This window comes from Liolophura sinensis, chromosome 13 (genome assembly GCF_032854445.1).
Source record: "Liolophura sinensis isolate JHLJ2023 chromosome 13, CUHK_Ljap_v2, whole genome shotgun sequence".
Classification (NCBI taxonomy): Eukaryota; Metazoa; Mollusca; class Polyplacophora; order Chitonida; family Chitonidae; genus Liolophura; species Liolophura sinensis.
In genome coordinates, this window is record NC_088307.1 from 24661207 (window position 1) to 24681387 (window position 20181).

At 38.7% G+C, this 20181-nt stretch overlaps 1 protein-coding gene across 4 annotated transcripts in view; it reads left to right on the forward strand.

Annotated features, from left to right (window-relative positions):
- LOC135480678 (flotillin-1-like) overlaps positions 1 to 18918 on the forward strand; it is a 20371-nt gene extending 1453 nt beyond the window's left edge. The window contains exons 2-12 of one of the 4 annotated variants that reach the window (XM_064760577.1): positions 750 to 825; positions 1465 to 1555; positions 12281 to 12424; positions 12830 to 12949; positions 14098 to 14193; positions 14757 to 14909; positions 15111 to 15292; positions 15660 to 15705; positions 15968 to 16105; positions 16883 to 17047; positions 18204 to 18918. In XM_064760577.1, coding sequence (XP_064616647.1) covers positions 750 to 825; positions 1465 to 1555; positions 12281 to 12424; positions 12830 to 12949; positions 14098 to 14193; positions 14757 to 14909; positions 15111 to 15292; positions 15660 to 15705; positions 15968 to 16105; positions 16883 to 17047; positions 18204 to 18233 — 1241 coding nt within the window. In that variant the 3' untranslated portion in view covers positions 18234 to 18918. Of the gene's footprint in view, positions 1 to 749; positions 826 to 1464; positions 1556 to 1577; positions 3558 to 9105; positions 9197 to 10951; positions 11043 to 12280; positions 12425 to 12829; positions 12950 to 14097; positions 14194 to 14756; positions 14910 to 15110; positions 15293 to 15659; positions 15706 to 15967; positions 16106 to 16882; positions 17048 to 18203 lie in introns of those variants that run through there. The other 3 variants (XM_064760578.1, XM_064760576.1, XM_064760579.1) reach the window with 3 other exon arrangements.
- The last annotated feature ends 1263 nt before the right edge of the window (positions 18919 to 20181 follow it).

Below are 20181 nucleotides of genomic sequence, written 5' to 3' on the forward strand. Positions count from 1 at the left end.
TGAGCAGTTTTGCTGCCTGCCTCACCCCTCAACAACAGAGCCACTGAAATCAAATGTTAGTATTTTGTATCAATGAAATATCCCACCCAAAGTTTGTTTATCTAAGATATAGTAAGCGTTTCTTTCATGTCAAAGTGCTTTTTGATTTCCTGACAAAAGGTGGGATACACTGTGTTCTCTAGTTTCCTTCATTCATTCCTTCATTCTACCTGACAGAAGGCATATATATGTATAATAGTAAAAAAAAAGTCTGGAGTGTTAAACATTCATATGGTTAAAATATTAATTTACGTGACTTGCCCTTTTTGACATTGCATGATGCATTGTACGTTGTAGATTTGTGTAATGGCTTCACTGTGCAACGCGTGTCTCTGTGGCCTAGCTGTGAGTGTGCTAGTGCGACAGTGTCACCCAGGAGCCTCTCACCAAAGAGGTTGCTGTGAGTTCGAGTTCATCTCATGCTGGGTTAATCCCCGGTCATATTTGGGAAGTTCTGCCAGAAAGCTGCGGATGGTCATGGGATTTCCCCCCCTGCCAGCTTTGTCCAGTTTATTCTCACCATTATGCTGGCAGCCGATTGAACGAAAGAAATATTGTTGAGTACAGCGTGAAACACCAATCAAATAAATAAACAAATCATTATGCAACAGCTACAACATAGATGTTATATTTATGTGAATGTACACAAAACTACCTGACTACTGGACCCATCATTCCACTTTCACAGTTCTTGAACCCTTTTATTACAGGATGCTGCCACAAAGTACCACTTCTAGTTCCTGGAGGTCGGGTTTTCGTATGGCCAGTTATCCAAAAACTTCAAAGGTATGTCTCTCTCACGCTTATTTCATAACCTACTCTCATTGGAATAGCACTTCCATTGTTATATGTATTTTGATGAATACACCATTGCATCTTTCAATTTCTTTGGATTTTCACTTTTTAAAAATTAAAATTTTTAATGTAAAGGACATACTGTAATTCAGTGTTATTGTTTTGGTTTTTCAAGTAATGAATGATCTGTCAAGGATGCAAACAGAAACCTATGTCAAAATTAATATGATACTTATGCTTAAATTATGGTTTATGATTTGTTTTTATGAAACTTAACCAGAAATTCTTTTTTACAGATTTCATAATTATTATTATAGATTTCATATACATAATGATGTTTTATTTTTGTGAAGAGTATTTGACTGGTTCATTCTAGTAGGTCTGAGTAGTTGGCTTTTGTAGTTTAGTAATGACAACTGTGATATACATGTAGAATGCAAAATAGGTGAATAATTAAATGACCTCATCAATAAGTTGGCATAGTTGGCCAGCTGGAGCAAAACTTCAGAAAGACTTTGATTGTTGACAGAATAATGAAAAGAGGAATATTGAAAACATATAGATGTTATATTGCTGTTTATTTGGATGAAACATCTGTATTTGGTAGTAATATTGTACTGTATGCAACAGGATGAACCTAAACACCATGACTCTAGCTATAGAGAGTTCCAAGGTTTACACACGTCAGGGCGTGTCCATCTCGGTGACTGGCATTGCCCAAGTGAGTCCTAGACCAATGAGAAGTTGTTTAGCATTGATTGTTCCACCCACTTTCCCCCCACTCCTTCGATGTATAGTTGTGTTTATATGGTTCATGGTAGTTGGCTTATTACCTGAGTGTATTTGGATCCCGGTGTTTACATTGGTTGAAATAGCAGTGTTTCTTGTTTGTTTATATTTTTCTGTTTTCACTAAATGGCTGTTGTTTTAAGTTTTTGTGTGTCCTGTGTTATTGGTAACTGTTTGTTGGTGTGGAGAGTTAATAACAGATTCCCCATTGTTTTGTCACTTATGTGAATATAGGTGACATGGGTACAGGGAAGAATTTAGCTTAGGCACTCCTGGCATTAAATGCTAGAGCTAAAAAATGTTCACCCATTTCTTGTGATAGGAAGCTGAATTGTTTTCATCTTGACTTTATAATAAATACATCTCCTTTCAATATTAAAAAGCACAAACATTTTCAGCAAAGTCCATGTTTTCAACACAAGACTCTTTAGTTAATTCTGTATACAGCTGACATGTCTAATATATCTGAACATGTTTGCTGCAGATATTAAAATGTACATGTCAACGTCAGTCATGCCAGTCCTTTGATTTTCAGCATCATGCGCACCTGCACAAGGTATAGTGATATCATCATCTAATAAGTCTGGCGAACTTAGAACCGATGGTTTTATGTAATAAGTCAGGAACTGTAACAATGCAAAACAGTACTCCTATGTGACTATAATAGTTTTTACACTTTGTTGTCGGACCAATCAGCTCTTGCCAGACTTTACCAACAGAGACTGCCCCACATTCTTTGGTGGTGGTGTTTACTTCCGATTGGTGGTCGACAAAGTCTGGCAAAAGCCGAGTGTTCGACAAGCTGGCCAACAAAAAGGCGATGTGTCAACATGACCGTCCAGTGCGAAAGACTTATAAAATGGATCCACCTTTGAGGAGTTTTGTACTTGTGCACATGAATCAAACTGAGGGGGACAGAATGGTACGTTGGTAAAATACGGCTTCAGGGAGTAGGGAGAGGCTTGGGCTTATCCTCTATAGAGAATAATCTATGAGTAAGCCCATTAGAGCTAGCGGGGCACAAGCTTTTAATACACAGACAGAGGTTTCACTGTTGTGGTGATGTTTTCTCTTTCAGAATAAACCTGAACGTTATGAACTTGTTTATTGAGAGTACTTTAGTTTACACCTCTCTGGGTGTTCCCATCTCAGTCAATGGCATTGCTCAGGTGAGGCTTCACAGGGGATGAGGTGCTATAGTTGGTTCTGCTTCCCTGACATGGGACTCATTTATAATAAAGGGTGAATATACCTGGGAAAATGGTACGCTTCTGTTCATTTCTAACGAAGGGTGTTTGTACCTGGCTGTGAAAATTACCGATGTACACAAGTTTCTAATTTGGTGACTCTTTGCAGCAATTCTGAATATTTACAAATAATAATGATAAAATTATAAAAGTATTGATAAAATAGTAAGTAATAAAATGCCTAAGCTCTACACTCAGTTTGTTCATGAAATTAGACCCTGTGGCTTGACTGTACTTTACCACAGAGGCACTGCTTGCTTAACTCAGATCAAGCATACCTTTACTCTTGAAGTCCAGTATGTCCAGAGCATTTCCTCTCAACTCTAATCATGACAAATTCTACACACAAGTCTTGATGCATATCCCATCTAGATTCAGCTGGAAGCATGTGGTCATGACTGCCCTCGATAGGGAGAAGCGAACCTAAACCTTAACTGGAGAAGTACATTTTTATCCTCCGTCCTCCATCATTAGAAATTTACAATCCCAGAATGCACCTTAGGGTACATGGGAATTCAAGGCCCGTGTATAATGACAGGATGTCATACTTTCAGAAGTCCTGTTTCGATAATGCCCTGTACTGGAAGGTTTTTTATACAAGTTTTGGTGGAAGGACTCAGATATTGCTTGCTCTAAAGGGAGATAATTCTGAACAGCAGCACCATCCACTTCTTCAGCATGTTGAAGGTAATGGCTTTCCAGTTTTAGAGGGGACTTGGCATTATATTGGTGTTTTGTTTGCGACGCAAAGTTAAAACTGTTGAAACTTGTGGATTGCTGACCTCCCATATGCCTGCTCTAATTACCCGTGTAGATGCTTTTTTACTTATAGTATTTTTTCATCATCTTCATGAGATATTTACATGTACATTTTCGTCTTTAGTAAGACTGCTGCCATTCTCGTAGATGGTATATCTTCACTCATTTTGGGGACATGGTGTGTCGACTATCATGATTTTCGAGATCATACTGCTAGCTTTCAAGGTCTTTTCATTTTTAATTTTTTATTACCCATACCCATTTTAATACCCATATTGTTAGAGTTGATTACTTTTAGGGTTATCAGTAATTTATTCTGCTTTAGCGTTCCATTGCTATATGAATGTAGAGCTGTTGTAAAGGGCTCATTGCGGACTGTCCATTTACCGACCATCCATGTCTGTAGATACCCAACATGTGTGTCGGTATTAGTGTTTTGCTGTCAACATTCTTAACACATTTACGTGTATTTTCATTGCAGTTTAGGCCTCCGTCACAACTTTCGTACGCATGTAGTATTTTCACTCATTTCAGGATGCACTCATTTTCAAGGTCAAAGTACAGTTTTCAAGGTCATACCATTTTTATTTTATTCATAATCCATTATTCATTTCTAGGTACATACTATACAGTATATGCCTGGTGTAGTTTTAAGAATTTGTAAATTCTACCTGATAAAATTCTGATTGATTGACTGACTGCTGTATCCATCCATTGACAGAGTTCACCTCAGTGTTATGACCCTTCACATAAGCAGCTCCCACGTCTACACTCAAATGGGCGTACAGGTGTCTGTGACAGGCATTGCGCAGGTGGGTGGCCAAATGATCCCCACCCCAGGGCACACTCATTCCTTCTCACTCTCTGAATGTATAGTTTATTTATTTATTTATTTTATTTATTTTTTTAAATTTTATTCTGTATTTGATGTAGATTTTCTCTATGATTTACACTTGTGGCCAGGTTTTATGACTTTTGTTGCTCTATTGACCTTAGAAAGTGTTTTAGGTTTGTTTAGAAGATAGTTCTTGTACCATGGTATCCTATTGGGAAAATTGAAATTTCTGCAATGGTAAATAAGTGATTTTTCATGACCTTTATTTGATGCTTATTATGTAATTTTTGGAGGCAAATTTTAGGCCAAGTACAATATTTTTTTTGCTGTTGCAGTGAAAAGCTGCTGTGTAATTTACAATTACATAATTGTCTTGTAAGTTTGCAACTTACAAGGAACAAATTGAATTTAAGCAAGAAGTAAATAATATTGAAATATTGTTTAGACTTTGGTAATGTATACCAAGCTACAATGTTGTAGTAGCAAATTTTAGTGCAAGTACTGGTAAATTTACCCATGACCCATTGGCTGGATGAAGTGAGAGTACTAAAATTTGTTGTTGCACAGTTACTAAAACTATATTTTGCCACCAACACTATGATGATGTGATTTCTCATATTCAGCATGTAGGACAGAATGGTTTCAAGTCCTTGTTTCCACTCCGTAACAAAACATTTGATTTGTTTTTATTTCTCTCTGTCTGATTTCTTCTTCTTGTTTTTCAACTAGACATGCAGTGTTTTTGCTATTCCTAATTTTGTATTCAGTTAATTTTATTGACATCATCACCCTGTATTCCTTCATGTTAACATTGTCTATCTGATTCGTCTTTGTGAAACAAGTGCAGAAACATGCATTCTCACAGGTAGGATATTGGAAAAGGTAGAATTTTGAATGTAAACAAGTTGACATCAAGAATTTATAATAGTTGAATGAACGAGATCTTTTGGCCACCCATTTTGTGATGTTTAAACTACTGGTCATGTAGATGTGTTTGGAAGCAAGGTTTATTACTGCGTTATAGGTTGCCTAGCATTGTACATGTACACATGTTATTGAAGCTTCAGAACTAACAGTTGTACATGCCATTTTAGATATACAGTAGGTGCATCAGACACATGGTTAATAAGTATGATTAAAGTAAAGAGAAGATGAATTTTGCTCATTACAGATGGTTTTCCATCTTTTCCTTTTGGCATTCAAATTGTATGGCAGGCATTTTCTGTGGGTGTCAGACTGATAGCTAAACTCATTGCATGGTTTTGTCTGTGTTTATAGGGTGACACTACATGTTGCGTAGGTCAAGTGTCTTAGAGAACCAAAGGGGGTGTGAACTTGTAAAGCGACATTGTGCTGTAAAGTGAGATTTGCGCATTATAGGATAGCCTTGTGTTCACGTCAGGCCTATTGCATTGAATAATTCCTGCTGAGAAGCAGGATTTTGCATAATGCGAGCGCTGTATGCCCAGAGTTGTCAGATGACTTGGTGTAAGCTGTTTAATGGTGGGATGGCACTAGTGTGGAGCAGGGCCTCGAGAACGTCAGAAATGGATTGCAATGCAACATCTGCAGTGTTGCAATATGTCAGTTTCTACTGTGTTTAATGTGATGTCATCATGCTGCCAGGCATTTGACAGGTGCCCATTAGCGGATCTGTATAAAGCCTGCTGAAATAAACTGGAAGGGCAGACCTAGCCGTCCTGAAAGCCCCCTGTCTACATGTATGTCATGATTCTGAATGTTATGGGAAGGTTTATGTTTGATTCCATTGTGAGTACTTGTGTTATCTATTAGGTGCTATTTAAGTTAGAACAGTAGTACCAGAATTGCTATATATTTGTCTGTGTACAACATGAAGGGATTTGTTTGCTGGTACATGTATGTTTGTGTCAAATGTAGATTGTGCGGGGAACTGTTTGCAAGGCCTTGACAAATTGTCTTGTGTAAGAAACAGGCCCAGGGATCACAAAGCCATCTTAGGCTTAAGTCAAAATCAAAAATTATTTCTTATGGAAAATGTTGAAATATTGCCTAATAGCTTAAATTGTGGGTAAGTTATTGTGCAGCAAATTTCAGTTAAAACAAGGGAAAGGAACACACGTGTACCAGACTTAATGATTGAAACTTTGACTTAGTCTTAAGATCCTAGGTCCAGAATGGCAGTCTAGGCTTAATCAAGTGATTTACGTGATGGAGTTTGTAGCTTTACACTGCAAGGTACAGAAGAGGTTAAGGAACTCTTTCTCATTTGTATTCCTTCATGAAAGGCAAACTCGCAATAACAAATGTTGTGTGCTTTAGTACCTATTTATCCCAGTTTTTCATGTAAAATTGTTACTCAGTATCATAAAATCCCCTGACACATTCGTACTGGCACACTTTCCTTTAATGACACACACTTCTCCAAAACGTTTATTGCACGGACTCCGGAAGCCCGTGGCTCCACCTCTCTAATCATCAGGGGCGATAACTTTTTACTACTAAAGTGTGAGAGACAAAATAACAATCTCCCTTCTTTTTTAGGCCAAACTGAAATTACTCTTTCAAGGAAGTCATACAATGAAAGAATCTTATTTATAAAACAGTTCTGTATTGTCTCTCAAAATTCAAAAAAATTTTTTTTGTTCAGAAAGTGTCAGGTCATTCCTCTTAAAGCCATCACCAGTCAATCACATTTGGAAAAAGCACCGCTTTCAATAAAAAAGACCTTTCCCCTTAAAAAAAAAATTTTTTTTCAAAGGAAACTGATGCAGCTGTTTGTGTACAGAATCATCTAAGTATTCTACCTTCACTCAAAGTTCTCAGCAAAGAGAATGGAGAATAATAAAGAGTTCACCTTGTGTACCCTCATCAGGAAGGTTGCTAAGTGATGCATCACTGAAAACAAGCCTCTCAACACCTTTGCTGGGCGCCTAGATTTGGAAACAACTCTGACACCACCTCAGATTTTAATCTACGAATTACTTTGTTTAATTCTAGAATGATCTGACTGGTTGCTTTCTTCTGAGCTGAGGCTAACATGGGCACATCAAACGACATGTCAGGTCTGCTCTGTCGCGGTATCCACAGGAGCTGTCCCACTTTGGAGCAATGGGCTTGCAACTCATTGTTGGTCAGGAAAGATTCTTTCTGATCAGAACGTGTTTTCTGCACCGCTGAGAGCTTAATACCATCAGTGTATTGCTTGCCATAGTTCCTGTGTGGAGTAACATAAACAGCCTCTTGTTTTGAATTAAATCCGAGTGTTCCAACTTACTTTCAGTACCAGTGAAAAGGCCTGATTTTATGTCGCAAACAGTTAATTCACTACAGGCTGTGAGAGCCAACTGTCTTTTTTTTAATCACTAAATTTGCATCATAACACAGATTAAACGCCAAAACAGCATCAGGAAGAGTCATTTCATATTTCCATGCCTTGGACTATCTTTTCTCAAATTCAATTATATAGTCTGACATCTTGATTTCTTCCATTTTCCAATCAGAGTCAGATGTTTCATAAGCACTATCTCTGGCTTGTTTCTCACATATATACCATCGAATTTCTGGAACAAATTGTCCATACCCATCTTTGTATTTAGTTCGTCGGTTGACAGATCAATGGCTGCCTCTCTGGATTTTCCAATTAGGGACAGTGACATTGCCAATGCCTGCTTCTCCATCGTGAGATCTGTGATTCGTCGCCATACCTCTAATTCGTTTTTTCCACAACTCATAAGACTGTTCCTCAAACGTTGGTGTGTTATTATAGCTTCCTGCCATCTTAACCTAACCACTATTTGCTACCAGTGTTACTCATTATCATAAAAGCCCACAACACATTCGTACTGGCACACTTTCCTTTAAGTGTATTGCATGGACTCCGGAAGCCCATGGCGCCACCTCTCCTGTCTTGAGGGGCGATAACTTTTTACTACTAAAGCCTGAGAGACCATTAACAGAATTAGTATAGTGAAAATTACTTACACCATAATGTCACAACTGATCAATGATGATGTTGTGTAGTTAGATGTACATTTCCAGTAATCCTCGCATATATGCATCTTTATTTACCCTACTTACAAAGAAAATTGAATTTTGCTGAAAAAATATTACAGTAATTTTCTTCCAGGAACAAGTTCAAAGTCATCTTCATTTGAAGACAAAGGTTTGGAGATTCCTGTACGAGGATCATATACATGTATACATCATTGGCCAATGTGAAGTTCTTGGTTTTTGGCTGCTGTTTGGCTGCAGATGGCCTTTTGCCAGACCCAAAGGCTGATAGTAATAGAACTTACAGTAGATACTGCGATAAGCCTAATGGTATGCTGCAGTTCTAGTCAGAAGTCGCTCCATTTAGAATGATGAAGGGTTTCCATACAAGGTTGCCAATGCTAAACTACCCTCGTTATCTTCTCGTTTCACCCTTGTTCAAAGCATGTATAGTCCTCTCCTCTTCCGCAGTTAGTTCTTTTACCTGGTAATCCCATTTGAACAGTATTTTGGTGGATAAATTCTTTCACTATGGAAACTCTAAGTTATTCAAAATGGAGTAACTGTGACTAGATCTGCAGCACGCCTTTCAGGCTTTTCACATTATGTGGTTAAGCTTGTGTCAGAAAATTCAGACTAACAGTATGAGTCTTCCTTTTTCATTCACAGAATTTCACTTAATACTCTGACCTTGCAAATAGAAAGCAATAATGTTTACACCCAGCTTGGAGTTCCAATTTCTGTGACCGGGATAGCACAGGTGAGAAGTCGTTTCCAGAGAATGTGGTGACATTAGCAGGAAGGTCATTATCTGGGTCAACTGAAGGTCAAGGCTACCTGGTTTTCAGCACCGTGTTACATTCACTTCCATCTTGTCTTCAATTCCCGTTTCCTGTATACTCTATGTTAAGGGTCTTTTCTTGTGAGGACCGCTTTTCATCATCATGTTTGTCATATCAGTATCAATGTCACATAGGTTATATGTGCTGTGGTTGAGAAAAATGATAGGAGGTACTAATGTAGTATTATGAAGTTTGATCGAAGTATGCCACTGGTGAAGGAGATTGCATACGTGTAAGACTAACAATGAATGGTTTATTGGGCCGAGAAAAAGATCACATCTACAAGTATTCGCATCCACTGCATGCCTTTTCACGAACACAACATGCCTTTTCACGAACACAATCATTTTTGTACAATCACATGTGGACCAAGATTAAGTTACATTCCTGTACATGTAATAAGCCTGACCCATAATTACATCATTGCCTCTTTACGACGGTGCATTCTGGGAAAACCTGGGTGTGAAATGACCATTTTTGTTTGTTTTCTGGGTTGTGCTGTTTTGGGATCTGCTTTAATTCCAGTGTTAACATGTCACATGTTAACATTTGGGTACCAAATTATGTACTGACAGTTCAAATGTCTCCTGGCTCCCCTAACATCGTTGTTACAAGAAATGCCTTGCGACAAACAAATCAATGATGTAATTAGGTTTTAGGGCTAGAGTCTACTCTATTCAGCCAACACACTCGTTTGCATATGTGTTGTAATCAGACATCAGCCTATCAACTTGTCCCATGCTGACGGTTATGAACCATGAGAAAATGTTTTAAGAAACCTTCTGATCTAGTTTACCACTGTATTAGAAGCCTTATTTAGAGGACGTATATAGTGCCGTAAATATTTGTGGCCAGTTCTGTTATTGGCGTCATTCAGATAGTGAACATTTGTTGGTTAACCCAAATGCAGCAGAGAAACCAGACACTCGCTTTGCTATTGTACGTAAGCTGCGAGCTGTTTTATTATATGTATCCTCAGTATTTCTTCGGCTTAAAACTGTGCTTTGTGAGGACATTTTAGGTTTGATCATCTCTACATCTACCTGTGGCCCCTGCCTTCGATGCTATATGTTATGGCTTTACCTCACTAAATGTTCAGAGCTGGTTCGCTTGTTTTCAGAATTTTTTCACATTCGTCTCTGCCTCCAGAGCAAAGAAGCCTATTGAAAATGAGCCATATTGGTTATTGGTTACATTTGTTATGATATTTTTGTGAAGTCAGCACTGTATTTTAAGAAATATGTCAAGAGTGTGAAATAAAACCATACTGTGTATTTCGATCCAGGTCTGATGGCATTGCCTTTAAATCACTCAGTTTGTGATTTAAATGGGTGCAATCTTAGGGTTCCGAAACTCTAGTTGTGTATGAAACAGGCTGTTTTATATCAAAGTTGGCTTTTTCTGTGTTACCTCTGCTTAGAGGACCTGATACAGTGTACTTCAGGAAAAGGAGGGGATATTTATGGGTTTCGTCAAGGATGCAAATTAGTGAGTAATATGAAAATATGCCTGCATGACCAGGAGTTCTCAACAGGGGGTGACTGATCAATGTAGGTGGATGTTGCATGCACCATGGTGCCTGAAGTTTGGTGCTCAAAGCAGGGGTGACCGATCAGTGTCTGTGAATCTCAAAAACATCTGTTTAAATGTTTTGGCATTATTTCTGTCCACAGACTGTCCCTTAATGTACTGACTTTACAAATAGACAGCAGTAACGTTTATACACAGCTGGGTGTCCCTATTTCTGTCACAGGTATCGCTCAGGTGAGAAATGTCGCCCTGACCTTCAAGGTTTTAAAGTATAGGTCAAGGTCATGGGATGTAGGTCAAGGTCACTGCCAGGATCAAGGTCGCTCTGCCCTGATCATAGGCATGATTGTCACTATGACAGTCTGCAATAAGTAGAGGTATAAGAGAGAGTATTATTACTTATTTATCTATTCACAGAGGTTGTATAAAGATCTTACATGGAACATCACTCAATAGCATAGCAAATTATAAACCGTCAGTAAGTCACAAACAACAAAATAACGACAGCAAGGTATTTTCAGATTTACAGGAAATATAAATCTGTACTTAGGTTTGTTCTGCAGCGTTGTGAGGAAAGAAAAAGCTGTGAAGCAGTGAGTCTGGTAGAGTAATCCGCATACATGCTCTGAGTGAGGTAGAAACAGTGTATACACACCTGCATTCATACTCGTTATTTTTCTCTCTTATGATTCTCTCACCCATACACCTAACTGCCGTCATATAAGTGAAAAGTACTTGAGTATGGTATTAAACACCAATCAGTTCACCAGTCACCAATCATATGATTTCTTCTCTGTATCAACAGAAATGTTGTCATTTTTTTTTCTTTTTGTATCAGTTTGTTTATTTTTTAATTTTTAAATAAGCTTACACTTGCAAATTACACCAGCATTTTCACGTTAACCAATACATAATCTTCCACCAATACTCACACCTTTACACAAATCTAACTCTGGGTGGATGTTATTTTGTTATTAATTAATGGGGTTCTGTGTTGTGTGTGACCATTCTACTTCTTTACTTTCTTTACATACATGTGTATTTTTTGTGATACACCTGTACATATTTAATTTGCATGAAGCTTCATTTCAAAGTTGGCGTAGTGACAGTGGCCTTGGATTTGACCTTTACCTGCTTTGTGGACAATCTTTAATTTTGGTTTAAAAAAGGACAGCTACCTACTTGTATGTTAATTGTAAATAATAAAGATTTGTCAGATCTCTATTTCTTTTATTTAATGAATAACTGTAAATCATAATGTATACAAGATGTTGTTTCTGTAGAATCGTCAATGAACTTTAAAACTAATTCTTGATGGGAGTTTATCTTTTTTTTTGTTGTTTTTAACATTTCATTCTGTCGAATGTGTTGAAGTAATTCTTGAGTATTGAATTTCATATGTTTTCCCCCCGTTGTATGCTTTATATGTGGACGTAAGAATGCAGTATCTCAACTATCGAAAACTGATTTAGGTAAAAATTCAAGGACAGAGCAATGACATGCTGGCAGCTGCTTGTCAGCAATTTCTGGGGAAATCTGAGAATGAAATCCGTAAGATTGCTCAGGAGACACTGGAAGGCCATCAGAGAGCAATTATGGGAAACATGACGGTCGAGGTAAGTGGCACAGCCTGATGGCTTAATCCCTAAACCGTCAGTTTTAGGCCACACAAAGCTAAAATGGTTTTTTTTTTTAGGAGAATAAACCATTTTTTCTTGCATTTTCCTTGTTTCTTTCATCCAAATATGTTGTCTGTCAGACACTTGACACACCTTTTCTATATCTTTACATGGGCACGTTTAATAATTTTGGCAGGTTTAAGGAACAACTCGGGTCGAGTTAAAAGGTTTCGTGTTTGTTTATTCTGTTGGTTATTTATGATTTTTACTTTATTTTTCCTGATAAGAAAATAATCAGATTCTGCAAAAAAATCCTCAAGTGGCTCAATAATGTGTTACATGAAAAAAAAGATGAACTTTACGTTAAACAATATATTTTGACCTTGCATTTTCCGTCCACAGGAGATCTACAAGGACAGGAAGAAGTTTTCCAAGGCCGTGTTTGAAGTGGCTTCCTCAGATCTGGTTAACATGGGCATCTGTGTGGTGAGCTACACACTGAAAGACATCCGCGATGAAGAGGTCAGTAGTCTCCCTTTTTTATATTGAAACGCTTGGGGAATCCGTTGCTAAAAGTTCACCATGCCGTTTTCAATGAGTTACGGAAATAACATTTTGCAGGACCATGTGTTAACGAATTATGTAGTCCTCATGAAGGATATGTCAGAAAATATGTGTTTTTCTAGTTTAGGGGGCCTCCGTGGCTCAGTTGGTTAGCACGCTAGCGCAGTGTAATGACCCAGGAGCTTCTCACCAATGCGGTCACTGTGAGTTCAAGTCCAGCTCATGCTGGCTTCCTCTCCAGCCATACGTGGGAAGGTCTGTCAGCAATGCGCGGGTGGTCAAGGCTTTTCCCTAGTCTCTTCCCGGTTTCCTCCCACCATAATGCTGGCTGCCGTCATATAAGTGAAATATTCTTGAGTACGGCGTAAAACACCCATCAAATAAATAAATAAATAAATTTTCTAGTTTAAAAAAACATAATGCCACATTGATTGGGCAGTTAAAACATGAAGACAGAAAGGACAAAAGGATGTGGCTAAGTTGTTTATACGCAAGGACTCACAAGGTGCGTGTTTAGTTTCAGTCCTGGACTTAATATTTATACCTGTACATTCCCCGTCTTTCCCTGATCGTGTGACTTTAGTGTTGACAAGTAGTTGACAACACTCATGTGGCCTAAAATTCGTAGCAGACCACTTTTTCACCAATCAAGTGTGTAGTCTATTGGGAAAATTCACCAGTATCTTGTCAAAGATGGTTTTTATTTTCCCTGAGCGTTCCATTCATCCACACCAATAAAAATGAACAGAGTGGAAAATTTGTATGACGTTAAACAACATTCATAATAAATTATAAAAGGGAGGACAGATTTTTTGTGTAACAATTGGGTTCTGTCCTGTTCTTCAACAGGTAATTTTAAAAATTCCCCTGCTTTTGTTGTCCTTGGGGGCCCTTGGTGGATTTCGAGTAGTCATGCATGAAGTTTGCTTGAGGCGACTTATTATTTGCCAACATGACCAGCATACACATGCCACACTTGGGAGATTTCTTTATTAACTCGCCAAAGGTTGACATTTTATACTGTTTAGAAATGTAAGTGATGAAAGACCGTGCTTATCTAAATGACAAATGCTGTTATTAAACGCTGTTCTATTTGTTTTATCCAGGGCTACCTGAGAGCCCTGGGTATGGCCCGTACTGCCCAGGTAAAGAGAGATGCTCGCATTGGCGAAGCTGAGGCCAGAAGAGACGCTGGCATCAAGGTAGGTCTGTCTGTGGCCTTCGCGCAGAGACAAAGATTTCTCCTGTCTACAAGGAATACATATACAGCTGTAATACATGATATTGTGATCTGGGAAGTTCTGCCAGCAAGCTGTTGGTCGTGGGTTTCCCTCGGGCTCTGCCCGGTTTCCTCCCACCATAATGCTGGCTGCCGTCGTATAAGTGAAATATTATTGAGGACGGTGTAAAACACCAATCAGATAGATAAATAAATGAATACATCATGGTAATTGGTTTCAATAAGTGATTTTGCTGCGAGATGCAGTTTAGTAAGTTTAATCTTTCAGTCTGTAAATGAAATTTTTCACATGCCACCTTGTAATTTGCCCGATTATTGGACATGAACATTTTGTTAAATGTTGCAGCTAGTCAGTACTGCAAATTTGAGGTTATTTCTGGATATCTTTGAATATAAAAGAAAAGAATTGTGTTTTGTTTACCTGTAAATGTTCACAGAAAACGGCATCAACTCTTGGGATGTCCTCATTTGTTCTTTACCTGTGGAGCAGACTATAATTGTCTTTGTTTTCTTTTTTTTCATTAGGAAGCCCAGGCTGAGGAACAGAGAATGGCTGCTCGATACGCCAACGACATTGAAATTGCCAAGGCCCAGAGAGATTTCGAACTGAAGAAGGCTGTCTATGATATGGAGGTGCAGACAAAGAAAGCCATGTCAGACCTGGCATATGAGCTTCAGGTAGATTTCGCCGAGATCGAGCTTGAATTTCCCCTGATGAAAACAGAGTAAAGTTAGGCATAGAGGTTGATTTATCCATTCCCTTCATTGAGGGCTATAATATAGTAAGAATGGACGGATTGGTATGGTAAACATTGCAGCATCTAATCTGTCCTGGCACAGTCTACACACAAGTAAACCTGCTGCTGTTGTATGTTTAAGGCGGCCAAGACGAAACAGCGCATCAAAGAGGAAGAGATGCAGATCAAAGTAGTGGAGAGAACTCAACAGATACAGGTGCAGGAACAAGAAATCGTGCGACGTGAGCGCGAACTCGACTCCAACATCCGCAAACCCGCCGAGGCAGAAAAGTTCCGTCTGGAGAAACTTGCAGAGGCTAACAGGTGCTGGGAAGCTTTGTAACAAGAGAAAGTTTTAAGTGTGCAAAAATATGATGGTTTACCAATAGAAAGTTTTCGTACAAATTTCTTTCATTCACAGTTTTAAAAGAACTCTTAAAAAGCATCATTTTTAGTTTCATTTTCAGTATTTCTTCATGCACTTTGATGTGACCATTAAAGTTTGAGATCAGAACCTTTAATGTTTTTCTAGATATGAATGACATCTCCCATTGTAGTGGTTTTCAAAGCACAAAATTATTTTTCATGAGTGAACCAAATGAAGTAGCGATTGAAATTGTGAACTTCTGAAATGTGCTTAAATCTAAAAGAAATGTTCTTCAGGATTCAACATGGTTTGTTCTATTTTCAGAACCCGAATTATTTTGGAAGCTGAAGCCTCAGCTGAATCTATCAAGGTAAGGCCTGTCTTGTTCTAGTGTTATGTCTGCTACTTGAACTGTTTACAACGAATTAAAAGTTCTCAGGTTATACACCAATTGATTGGTTCGTCCTTCACTCCTATCCTCTGACTCGTATTGGCCATGGGTTTCCCTAGGGCTCTGCCAACTTTCCTCCATAATGCTGGCTGCAGTCGTACAAGTGGAAATGTATGGCATAAAGCACCAATCGAATTCTGATGTCCGGAGACTCATGCTCTGGTGATTTTTATGACTTCAGGTGAAGGGTGACGCTGAAGCATATGCCGTAGAAGCCAAGGCCAAAGCTGAGGCAGAACAGATGGCCAAGAAAGCTGATGCCTGGAAGGATTACCAAGATGCTGCTATGGTGGACATGGTCCTCGAATCTCTGCCCAAGGTCTGTACTTTATACATTTGATTTGTTTGCCAGCCTCAGGTTGTGGACCCTCTTTTCAGCTCATGTCTCATTGGCTTTGCTGAATTGGGTGATGCAGCCGTTGGCTAATAAGATCAAAGAAGCTTGAAATCAGTTGTTAGTTTTGCTTCAGCTTTAAGCTGTGAAGGGCTGTTTACTTCATCCAGAAATCTTTCTCACTGCTGTCGTATGAGTGAAATACTCGAGTTCAGTCTTTTCTGCTGTAATGGGAATTTCTGAGACAATAATTTACCTTCCATTTTGAGGGAAATTAAACGGTCCTTTCTATGGAAGTACCCTTTCAATGCAATTTATGCACATTTTTGTGTGATTTTTGAAACAAAACTACATTGGTTGGATTGGCCAGTTTCAGGGCATCACGAAAAGTATAACTTTATCAGTCAACACAGAATAATGCCTTCAGAATATGCTTGAATAAACACCTTGCCAACAAAGGAAATGTTGAATCACTGTAAACTGTAAGAATTTTGGAATTTTTTTTTGCAGTAAGACTTTGTGACGTTAATAAATAGGCTAGTATCATTGTCATTAAATACCAATTACAGAGGTGTGGAAGACCAACTGAACTAATCTTCTCTGTTTATCTACGTCTGTGAGATTCTTTGATGGCCGTTAAATTGATCTTGCAGCACTCCAGTTTCCCCGACTGGTTATTTTTCGATAAGGGATTTAAGAAGCAGTCCAAACGAATTAAATTAAATTGGCTCTAACCGTTTACTATGTTTTTGTATACCTCAGATTGCGGCTGAGATTTCTGCACCACTGTCCAGTTGTAAGAAGGTGACGATGGTGTCCAGCGGCAAGGGTGATGTGGGTGCCCTCAAACTGACTGGTGAGGTAATGGCCATCATGGAGAAGCTCCCCAAAGTGGTGGAAGGTCTGACCGGCGTGGACATTCACAGGGTAGGTTGACATTACTAACAGCAGTCGTAATATGTGTGTGGAACACGGTCAGCAAACAGTTAGGCCAGGTATTGCTAGCAACATTTTGACCCATTTCAGCCTGCAGTGTTTGGGCCTGTTGCAGCCTGCAACTTTTGGGCCTTTTGCAGCCTGCAACATTTTGGCCCATTCCATCCAGCAGCATTTGGGCCAGTTGTAGGTAGGGGCGCAAGGAAAATGAGCAATGACTTTTTTTGTGGATTCCCCTACTCTCACTGTTCGTTTTTGTGACAATAAGCAATTGTCAGTGTTCATGTGGCTGTTTTGCACATTCTAACGTTCATTGATGACCACTTGTCTTCACCCCTGTGTTTTGTGCAGCTGCACGTGATTTTTCCCAGGCACACAATTTTATTCCACCCATAAAGCTCGTGTAGGTGGAACATTCTTCAGTGAAACTACAATGAAATAAATAAATAGGTGAGGCCTAATTTGGCTTAAGTATTATTCTTGCTCTTTCCCTGGAGGCCTTCATGGCCTGGGGGTCAGTGTGCTAAAGACCCAGGAGACTCTTACCAATGCGATCTTTGTTAGTTCAAGTCCAGCTCCTGCTGGCTTCTTCTCCAGTCGACTGGCCCCGATAACACAGTTGATAGAGCGTCCGTTTTGGGAGCGGTAGATCCAGGGTCAATCCTGGGTCGAGTCACACCTGAGACCTTAAAAGAGGAAGTTGCAACTTCCTCGCTTGGCGTTCAGCATGAAGGGAATAGTGCGACGACTGTTTGACCCCTATCAGTATAATAGCTTGAGAGGGGCATCTTATTTGCCTTCAGTAAGGCGTCACAGTGAAGCAGCACTAGATAAAAGAGCTGTGGAAATCCATCCTGCAACAAGGAGGCACATTATATGCACTCTAAGGATTCCTTCGTCGTCATATGACTGAAAAATTGTTAAGTATGACGTTAAACCTCAAGCACTCACTCCTCTCCCGTCTTGTGGAAATGTATGCCAGCTACCTGCAGATGGTCGTGGGTTTCCTCTGGACTCTTCCCGTTTTCCTCCAATCATAATGTTGGCCGGTGTCGTATAAGTGAAATATTCTTGAGTACGGCATAAAACATCACTCAGTCAATGCATAAATAACAGATCAAATCAATAAATGCTAATTATGTTGCAGGCCTTGAAGGTGGGGCCTAAGGTGAAGTAACTGACCAGTATTCACCCATACACATCCAGAGAGTGGAACAGATAGTGGCAGCATTTGTGTAACCGATGATGATATGACGAACATTTCTAACTAAGCCTTTCTCTGACGTATTCAAGCGTTAACCATGTAACGTTTAAAGCCTCCTTCAACTAAGTTATCGCTATGTTGGTGAAGCTGGGAACTTGTTGAAAAACTCAGAATTGTCAGGTACATTACACTGTCTTATATAAAAGGACTTGTGTAAAATGTTCCTTTAGTCAAAAACATCTTGCATTGATCTAAAACTGAAGTGTATATACATGTACCATTATGAAGGTGTTTGTAGCCACTGGTTAAGTCATAGTAAACTGAGCTCGTCATAATCAAAAGTCCAACCATACAGTTGGTTATTGATGGTAAGCCAGAAACCCGGATTCTGTTCTTTAACAAGGGTGAAGAGGAGTGTCGTATTTTGGTAAAGTTAAACCAGGTAGCAGACATTTGTCTGCCTCCTGGATGGGAAGGTGTGATGAGTAAGAAAAAGGAAAACCATGATTACGTTTGTTTTGTCTTTATAAATACTACAGCCATAGGTTGTCAGAACTTAAGTCGTAATTCCAATCATTGTGATCTGGTTTGATTTTTATTCCGAGATCTGGGTGAACTTGTGTCTGCGTGAATATTGCAGAGTTCTTCACAAATCTGAGCCCCAATGTTTAGCAAGTTATCTTCCTCCAAAAGTTTCCCAGTTGTCCTCTGCCATATCTGTTACGAAGGTCTAAGGTGTCTTTGAAGTAGACAATGGCATTATTTCATCTATTGTTCATAATAAACACTTGTTTTTTTTTATATTATTTGTATAACCTCATTTTTGTTTTTTGTTTTTTTGGAATGGAAGAGAAGGTAGACAATTGTTTTTTGTTATGAAAATGTATTTTTAAGTTTCAAATTGTATCTGTTTGCCCGATTCATGTCACCCGTAAAGAGCATGTGGTTTTATTTTAGTTATTAAAGTGAAGTTTATGTATGTGCCGCCATTCCTATGTAACAAAGTATTATATGAAAAGATTTGTCATGATTGTACATTATTTTATCGCCATGATCTTCTTGGCATGAAAAACCTCTCCTCCCATATCCAGCAAATTTCATAAAAGGACACTGGAGTGAACGTCTTTCTTATTGTGAAGGAGCCACCATACTGTCTGCGGTTGGCAGTGCACTTTGACGTGTCTCATTTGGTAAAATATTTCAACAAGCTCAGCAACATGCAACTCTGCCTCGTCCATAAAAAAAGATGCTTTCACAGACATCGCATTTCCAATGTCAAACAATCTGTTCATTTGCCAAGCTGTAACCAGCTGTTCACCTAATAACCAGCAACCAGTTACCCTAGTATTTTTAAGGACGTTGAAGAATTGAATTGATTCTATAGGACATTTGTTATCGAATGATAAAATAAGCCTGGCTGACTAGAAAGAGAACATAATGGTATACATGTATAATGTGCATTTGAGAAATCCAAAATATGAGATAAATGTAAACATACATATTTTAAGAACGTAGTAATTTTTATCGACAATTATTCTGAGAAGTCCTTTTAATTGGCAGCCTGGTTCTATATCTAGAAGTTCAATTATGATTGACTGGAATTTTGTCTGTAACCTTGGATGTCCCCTTTGGATTTGCTCATGTCTCGGTGCCTGTGAGGCTGTAGCATCGAGAGACACAATGATTTACATAGATCCATGCAAATATACCCAGCAAAGTGTCCGGTTTAGTCAACAAGTTTCAACATTCATGGATTCTATGCTATCTATATAAATTTTTAATCTATTACAAGTTCTTTGTATCTGTATTACTCTTAAGACCTTCGTTACACGATGCTTAATTAACGGCATAGTATGATTACTGTAGCAGTTGTTAGAAAAATGATAAATTTTGCCCAAGTTTCTGCTTTTTAGCTTGCTCA